Source organism: Ctenopharyngodon idella, chromosome 1 (assembly GCF_019924925.1).
Source record: "Ctenopharyngodon idella isolate HZGC_01 chromosome 1, HZGC01, whole genome shotgun sequence".
NCBI lineage: Eukaryota > Metazoa > Chordata > Actinopteri > Cypriniformes > Xenocyprididae > Ctenopharyngodon > Ctenopharyngodon idella.
Genome location: NC_067220.1, coordinates 19,545,143 through 19,554,590, shown reverse-complemented (window position 1 = coordinate 19,554,590; position 9,448 = coordinate 19,545,143). Strand labels below are relative to the sequence as shown.

Below are 9,448 nucleotides of genomic sequence, written 5' to 3'. Positions count from 1 at the left end.
CTCCAAATAAGATATATTTATATAGTTAGATAAATTGTCTTTAGTTTTAACTCTCATTTTTAATTTTTTTTTTTTTTTAAATAAAAAATGTTACATTACAAGTAAAAACAATTAAAGAAGCTTTTAAATGTAGCCTACACCTTTAGATTAAAGCTTTATTTCCTAAGTAGGAAAAATGAGACGTTTTCGGGTTTTGTAACGCGCGTTGTTTTCCACTGGTCTCCACTGTACTTCATTATCACAGATCTACCTCAAAGTTTGTCTGAACTTATTTGTCCACTGGGTGCGCTAGAGGTCGGCCATTTAATTTCTTACTTCAACTCTTGTGAATCACTGCGTTGTCACCGGTCCAGTTTCACCCCGCCCGTCTGTCCGGTGTTCGTTGCACAGTCGCTATGGACGCAGGTCACTTTGTTAAACTTCTCCAACTTGGAATATCGGACGTTTAGTGTCGGCTTTCCCCTTTGACACGATTGAAGAGACTTGCCATAGGCGGAGTGATGAATAGCTACCCTGAAACAACGGAGTTTACGCCTGTATATCCGTGAACCTCTATCCGGACACAAGACAATGCTCAGACATTTATGGACGTGTTAGTTGCTGTATAGTTGTTTCAGAGATGTTACTCGTCGAAAACGTGATTCTGTTACACTGTTCTTTATACGCTCTCTTTGGAAAGATATTATCGAACGCGATAAACTTTTAACGGTGGAAATATTTACCCCACTGTACGCCGCTTTGAGGATCTACCGTTACCCGTGGTTTAGAATACAACTCCAGCCCGGGGCTCGGAAACTGGCCCACTTCGAGATATTTTTGTGTTTTAGAGAACGAATGGGGTTTTACAAATGACGGCTCTGCTTAAAAGGAGCCGAAAGCGTTAGGGGAAATGTACGAGGCTTAATAAAGGAGATCTTTTGTTACATGTGAATGCACGCGGACAGAATGGCGTCATATGTGGACAATAGTTTTCGGCACGCGATCATGAAGAATCCTCCCGACAGGACGCAACAGGTAAGAGACGACTGTATTAATGCTGCCTAGACATAGCCTGTGTGTGTGAATATTTACTTACTTTGCTGCTACACAACAGCCAAAATGTCCATTGTTTTGGGAAACTGTGGACTGTTTAAAAGCAATGTATACAACTCAAGCTGGCTTACAAGGTTTAAACTAGTTATATTACTTGAAAACTGAAAAGTCGATTTGTACATGTAACGTTAGATAATTTGAGTCATCTTGAGTTGTATAAACCGTTTTCTAGGAAAGAGTTTACACAACTTAAGCTGACTTAAATGTTCTCTATGAACGCGTTTCAAGTAGACAAAACGTATCAAGACAACGGTTTATACAACTAAAGAACGGTTTATACAACTCAAGCTAACTTAAAATGCCTCAAGGTAACAGTTTATTCAACTCAAGCTGAATTGGTACATTTCAGTAGACTGTTTCATACAACTATAAAACGGTTCATACAACTCCAGCTGACTTAAGCATCACAAAGAAACAGTTTAACTCAAGCTGATTTAAACCCCCGGTTTAAGCCTAGTCTAAAATGAATGTTTGAGCTGTTTCAACTGAAAGCAACATGCACTGATAAATCTTTAAATATATCACTGCCACTGTTTTGTCTCAAGATGCACTCAAGTAATGTTTTTTTTCTAAGGCACGTTTAAAAAAAAAAAAAAAAAAAAAAAGCTACTTAAATGTCCTAATTGAACTAAGGCCTAATCTAAGCCCTGTCTGTGAAACTGGGCCAAAATGTCTCAAGACAACAATTCATACAACTCAAGCTAAATTATAACATTTCAAGAAAACGGTTTATACAACTCAAACTGACTTAAAATGTCTTATTCAGTTTAAACAGAAAGGAAATGGTTTCTGTAACGATTTATACAACACAAGCTGACTTAAATGTCTCAAGGAAACAGTTTATACAACTCAAGCTGATTTAATTGTTGCATTTAGACATTGTAAATCAGATTGAGTTGTATAAGTAGTCGTAGACATTTTTATACACAGTTGACTTAAAATGTCTAAATGAAAGAGTGTCTCCATCACATAGTGGACTCAGACGTTGGACACATTGTTTATTTTAGCCCAGCTTGTTTAAAGGCGCCAATAGCTCCAGTTCTTCTTATTTTTTTGGGAGTTGCGGTGTCCCTTTAGTATGTAATCAAAACAAAGTCAAAGGACTTACTGTTTTGTTCCACATCTATGCTCAGTTTTGTCGTAATCAGAGCCCACAGGGTTTTAAAGCTTTGCTTAATATAGTCACACTCATCAGGGTTGGTAGGACCTTGTTGCTGTGGTATTTCAGAAACGTATTACTCATCTGTCGGAAAGGAGTATTTCCTCACCATGCCTGCAGACCAGACTAGATCATCCTCATTTAAACCAGCTGGAATAAAAAAATGTCACAGCACCATTTAGCCGAAGACTACAAGCTCATTAGAGTTTCGGCTCTGTAAACTAGCAACATTGTTTGAATGTCTGAGCACACTGAACCTCCTGCCTGTGGCCACGTAAAACTACATTTGTGTTCTGTGTGTGGGACATTTGGATTGTGAGTTTTGAGCCCAGGAATTTAATGAATCAAAAGAATTTGAGGAATGTAGTTTATAGTGTTGGCCCTTCAGATCCATCCCCCTGTGTGCTGCTTTGAAGAATTAAAGCACTTCCTTTAAGGAATTCATATTTTGCATCTAGTTAGTGTGATATGTTCAGGTACACCACAAAGCTCCAATATGAAACCTCCATAACCAAGGAAGGATCAGCCCCTGGGACCTCTGACTCCCAGAGGTCTCAAGCTGAGAGAAACCCAAAAGCCACTGTTTGAATGTGTTCCCGTGACTGTTGGCCCAGTGTGAAATAAATGAAGAGATAAGCACTAACACCTTCTGAACACATTATAACAGCTTTGATGTTGTATACTAACTTTTGCATAATTAAATAATTACATTGTGCCTCTGACTACAACCTAGTAGTTGAAAATGTGGGCAAGTAAGCAACCAAAAGGTTGTTTAAATATGGCAGGAATTGATCCATGAGCTAGTACCATTGTTTGCTTTAGCAAGTAACTCCCAGTATCCAGTGGGCTTTTTCATTAAAAAGTGTTTGTCACTTTGGATAAGCGTCAGCACAATGATAAATTAATTAGGCTAGTCCACAAGCTGGTAGGTTTTCAGATGGTTATTAATGTTAATCTGATTACCATATGTTAAAGTAGTGCTTTGGTCAAGGACCAGGATGGGTTAGTGTATGCCTATAACTATATAAAATGTGCTACTTATCCCCAAACAGTGTAAATTAACATCAAGTACAAAGATTGCTGTTGCTGCAACATGGCCATTGGACCGTTTACAGTTTGTTCATTAATGTATTGTCAACATAGACTGTGAATGTGTTAGTCACTGACGATTAATGGAAATACATCAGTTTTATGCTTCTAGTACAACTTAATTGAAAAGTGTTGCAACCTTCCCTCAAGTTCCCTGTCTGATTAGTCATGAAGTTTTTTTTTTAAGCTGTAGATGAAAAGATTGGCATTGTTAGATATCAAAATTAAACTAATTTATTGATTATTGTATTGATTTTATATGATACATTTACATCTATTAACATGATCAATTAATAAAATAATATTTTTACATAGTCATTTGGCTAGTAACTTTACTTCGATGGATGTATGATGGTGGTTTCCCAACATAGCTCATTTCTAATTGAAACACTCCCTGGTCTCTCCTATATGTAACTCTCAAATGCAGTCATGATCTCTCAGTAGTTGTGATATTATGGAAGTAGCAACATACCTTTTATTCCATATTGTGATGTCCATTCAGGTGTAACATTTTGTACTCTAAGAAAAGAGGTAGTATAGTTTTCATAAAGTTTCAGATAGTACCCTGAGGGTAGTAGGGTAGCATAGCAGTGGTGGAAGGATGGACAGCAACTTAGATTAGGTGATAATTACATAAGCTACCAAAAGTTTTTTGATGTAGTTATCTATTGAGTACAAGCTTGCCACGTTCCTTTTAAAAAATAAATTTTTTTGGAATTTGTGCAATTTTCCTGTTTCTTTTTTATTGTTTACAGTAAGCATTTGCACAGATGCCATCATGTTGTAGTTGGTTTATGGCAAAGTCCCTTTCAAGGAAAGTCTGTTCTGTTGGCGGCCATATTTGCAACGCCTCCGGGCAGCAATTTTCGGGTATCCAAAACAAAGTCCGTAGTCTTATCTATTTGAATGGTGGAATCCTGAAATCTCAAACTGCTTGCCAAACTCACTCTAAAATAACATATTTCAAATCAGCAACAAAACGTATTTTTCAGGCTAGACCAGCCAATGTGCATGTGCAGTTCTAAGCATGAATCTCAGGTTTCTGTAGACCCCTTTTCAGTTAGTAAACATTGATGTTTTTTGTGGGCGGAGCTTAGGTGGAGGCAGAACGATTCCCCAGACCACTTCACTAACGCAAACTAGCAAGTTTTGTTAGCTTGTTTCTTAACAATGACTGGAGAAAATCTGCTCACTTAATGGACAATCTGACAGGTTTTCCTCCACTGCACTTACGACAACTGTAGAAAGGGAGACAACAGTTTCCTTTGTGTTTAGTCTCTGGTCGTTAGCTAACTTATGCGCTAAAAAAGTTAGGGTTACGTGATAAATCCAATTTCTGATTAGGTGGGCATGCATAGAAAATCTTTAGACATGTAACCAAACCATAATCCATACCAACAAAAGGCAGTAGTTTATTTAACCTTACCTGATATGAAGTGTGCGCTGCAAACGTGAGCATTTTTGATGATCGTTTCTATCCAGTCTGCTCGTTTTATTGTTTTTTGGTCTGACAAAATGCGTTAAAATTTCAAATAGGAGCCTGGACTCCGTCAATTCTGGCACCCAGCAACACAACAAGATGACATTTTAGGGTGCGTTCACACTTGTCATGTTTGGTTCGATTAAAACAAACCCTGGTGCGATTACTCTGTTAGTGCGGTTCATTTGAACGTGTGAACGCTGCCATCCGAACCCTGGTGTCCACCAAACAAGCAGACCGAGACTGCTGAAAAGATGGGTCTCAGTCCGCTTCCAAACGAACTCTGGTGCAGTTCGAATGATATATGAATGCAACACGGACCAAAGACATGTAAACAAACCAAAAACAGGAAGATGAGACCCTAAAAAGGACAGAATCCTCACGCATATCGGTTTTTCTCGTCATAGTTGCAAGTTTGCCCATCACAGGCATCAGACACGCGTCTCCACACAGCAGGTTGGTTGTGTGTGTGTGTGTGTGACAGAGGGATTCCCGCTGCTGTTTTGACTCCTTTACACATTTTATAAGCTCTTCACGAGTTCAGAATACCAAAATACCATCATATGCAGGCTACGCACACACAAAAAGTGCATTTATCCCAGCACACAGCATTGTTTTGGATGTTCGGTAAGTTCCGTCTCAAAATAGGCAATACGTCATAAAATCCGACCAATCAGGTTGTGAACGTATCCCTATGCCTTTAGGTTCGGTATCTTTTGGTTCGGTGATAAAATTGCCAATCTGAATGCTAATCGGACCAGGACTAAATGGGTTTTTTTTTTTTTTTTTTGGTCCGGACCAAACGAACCGAACTACAAGTGTGAACGCATCCTTAAGCTGCTTATGTAGCCGACTATAAATATTAATAGCTGACAAACTAGCTGGTTTGTATTGGCCACCTCCAGTTTTCCCTTTGTTTTGCCTCCAGCTAACCCCGTGATGTAATTGTGATGATGGCACTAAAAGGGTCTGTGGGAACGGCAGCTTCGAATGGCAGCTGCAGTGGTGCAATGACTTTACAAATCAGCGATTGGCTCTTTTTACTTAGAAGGCGGGACTTATTCCGCCATATTGCGTGCTGCAGTTTCTCCTATTCACAAGTAATAGGAGTGAACCGTCTTTCTATATCTATAGTCTTTGTCACGGCCTCAAGTGTGGCACAGTTGAAAGTATACACACACATATTAATTATTCCATTGACCATACATGCTTTTCGAGAATAGGTTGGAGGTATACTGATTCATAGAAAAAAAATTTTGCTTGCTTGTTTTTTCTGCTTTAATCAGAGTTTGAGTAAGAGACGTTTTAATACTTGCAAGACGATGAAGGAAACTAGTCTAATGTGTCTTTAGAAAACACATTGTTGATGCCTTTTTAATTTTATATTGTATAATTTTATACAAGTATAAAAATAACTGACTATAACAAGATCCTAGTTCACATTATAATCAATTGTCTTGCCTTTATATCTTAATCTCATGTTTTTTTTTCTCTCTTCCTGCCCTCTTTCACATGCTCATATATATATACATATTCAGTCTCATACATGGTTAAGTTACCAGTTGCCCACAATGAGAGCGGAAAGCCACACTGAACCTCACTTATGATTGTGTTTGTGCACAACGTTCTCATGTCTGTGGTGTGTGTGTGGGCACGTGTAAAGAAGTGACTTTGTATGCCATTCGCTCTTATCCATTTGTAAACATTTCGGGATATTAAAGCTTTGGCCTCACCAGAGACTTCATTCTCCTTAGTTATGTAACCAATTGTCTCTGTTCCCTGGCCAGTTATGATGTTTTATAAGCCTGTTATGTCCATGAGCACACACATACTAGAGAAAGTGTGTGTACAACAGGCTCTTTAGAGTTTTAAAGGTGTTACTTCCACATGTAATGACCCTCGCCTTGGTATGCTTGCTGCTAAGAGAGCAACAGGAAAAGAGCAGAAGAATGAGATGTACTGAGATAGGAGAGGAGTAGAAGAATGAGAGGAAGAGGGAACAAGAGAGACCAACAGAAAAGAGAAAACAACTTATTTGAGGTTGAAGGTCTAGACATTAAACTAAACTCAAGTCTTTAATTTTATTTTTTTTATTGTTAATTGTTAGGCTAAAAGTGTTGATTTTAAATCAGACTGTAGTGTGACTAACAGATTTTTATTGGCTAACATGATTACTGCTAATGTAGTACACTCACAAAAACACTAGAGCAGGGGGGTCAAAGATACAAGAATTAATTGAAAAAAGAAAAACTTTCACATTCATGTTTTAATATTTGTATGAGATATTCATACTCATTTTAGCTGCAGTTAAACTCTTTAATTTATTGTGATCCATTTTTATGATGATATTGTTAGACAGCTTGTGAGTGACAACTGTCAGAGTGCAACCCAGTTCATTTTCTCACTTATTATTTTAAGTTGTATTAAAAATTGTAAGTGTAAAATAAACCTCTAATCCTGTTTCTAAACCACTTGACTTGACATTTGATATTCAACAGTGCTTTGATCTGCCTGCATTGACACTATTCTTTAAGAGCTGCTGTGCAGCCAAACAATGTACCAGTTATCAATGTAAAGCTGCTTTGACACAATCTACATTGTAAAAAGCGCTATATAAATAAAGGTGACTTGACTTGACTTGACCTCCACTGGATGATTTATTAATAAAATAAACATTATATTTAATTATTACTCATTTAATGCTGTCCACTCTAAAAAATGCTGGGTTGTTTCAACCCAAATTTGTTTCAAATATAGACAAACCCAACCGTTGGGTTAAAAATTTAATTTAAAAATTTAACTGAACTGTTGGGTTTGTCCATTTTTGACCCAAATTTGAGTTGAAACAATTCAGTTTTTTTAGAGTGTAGGAGTTGGACTGAGGCACAGTTGGGAAGAAATGTGCCTTAAGGTTTTATTTGGGCCTAATTTTGTGCTAATGTTGGTTTAGCTTGTTAAGCTAAAGTTATCCAGCCCAGAAATTTTCTCTGTAAATATTGTTTGATTTAAAATTTCCTAATGGTCAGTTTCGTATGTATATGTCATCTAAAGGTTCTTCCTAAATGAAATTAATCTATTCCATCTTTTCTCTTTTGTTGTAAATAAAGTTGATTCTGTTCATAAGCTTGAGAAAAGCATGATGTGTATCTACGTCAACGGTGAACAAATAAAACCCGTCTGAAAATGATTGAGAGCCTTCCAAGTTACCATTGTGCCATAATTATAACATTACATTTCTTCCATTTACCAAAAATTGTGCCACGCACGAATGCCACCCACACAGATCTCATAATTTGGTTTCTCTGAACCATAAAAGTTCCATGTTTCATCTGCATGATGATTAAATGTGGGACGTCTGTTTGTCAAGGTTTGCTAAATCTTTTGAGCTTGCTGATGTTTTGGAAACATGCAAATCTGCATGCATAAAAAAAATAATATATATATTATGGGCATTTTAGGCTTTATTAGGCTTTGAAGAAAGTTTTGATGAAATTGAGCTCTCCAATGAGAAAAAAAGTTTGATATTGTGATCAGAATGGGGGAAAAAAACATGTTTATACTGTCTAATTTTACTATGGCATTGTGTGAAAAAATGCACTTTGGAACGGATTTACATTCTTCCGAAACGCATTAGCCTTGCAGTTTCATAACAATGGTTTCATTTCCTCTCTCCTGGCTGTTTTTGTGTTGTAGCAAATCAGCCATTTGTGAGTAAGACCTCCTGAAATGCCTTTTTGAGTAATACAAAATCACATGTTGTTTGAGTTTTAAATAGAACAATAAAAACACTTATTCAGTTATCTTTTGCACATAATATCACAAGACTGAATTTAAAACTACTTGGTCTTGATAAGCCACAAAATATAAATGGCTGTTGTTATTGCTAAAATATATGTACATGTCCTGATATACATGTAAGTAGCTGTTTCCTTCCACCTGTTTTTATGCGCATTTTGGGATATTGTATAAAAACGCCAAGGATGGAAGCAAGATAAATTCTAAAAAAGTGCATTAAAAAAAAACATATGCGCTCTGAGGCAGATAATATTTTTATCCAATAACAAAACGTGCATAAATCGATGGAAACGTTAACTGAATAAATTCCTCGATGCGCATCAAAAAAGTCATGTGACTGTGTGATGGGACCACATAACTGGACTAATCAGTTGTTTTTGTTATTTTGAAATGCCTGAGTCTGTTGTCAAAGTGGTTTGGAACAGTTATCTCCAGAACTCTTACACGACTGCGTTCCCAAACAGCAGGTATCCGCCTCCCAGAGAAAGGTAACATGACAGCGCTTATTGTTTCATCTGCGTGCTCTGAGGCGCAAGTAATTTATTATATGTGAAAAAAGAGCCACAGTGGCTTCTCCTACTGCAGCGACTTACATTTTTCTTAGTGATATTTGGTGGCAGTTTATCAGGAAGTGACGATTTTAAAACGGTGCTTTATTTGCAAATGTTTTATGCAATATTCCAATTTTGCACGTAACTTAAATTCGCAACTTTGGATGGAAACAGCTGTTAGCTAATGTTGCGTCCAGACTGCAAAGCAATATGTATTGGCACAGATCTTATACCAGTTCTGAAGGACACCTCACAGAAACTTAATAGAAAAGAGCATTGTTA

General features: G+C 37.2%; 1 protein-coding gene across 2 annotated transcripts in view; it reads left to right on the top strand.

The window, feature by feature from the left end:
- The first annotated feature begins 375 nt into the window (after positions 1 to 375).
- rapgef2a (Rap guanine nucleotide exchange factor 2a) overlaps positions 376 to 9,448 on the top strand; it is a 44,122-nt gene continuing 35,049 nt past the window's right edge. For both annotated transcript variants that reach the window (XM_051889864.1, XM_051889853.1), the window contains exon 1: positions 376 to 1,014. In XM_051889864.1, the coding sequence (XP_051745824.1) occupies positions 931 to 1,014 (84 nt within the window). In that variant the 5' untranslated portion in view covers positions 376 to 930. The remainder of the gene's footprint in view (positions 1,015 to 9,448) is intronic.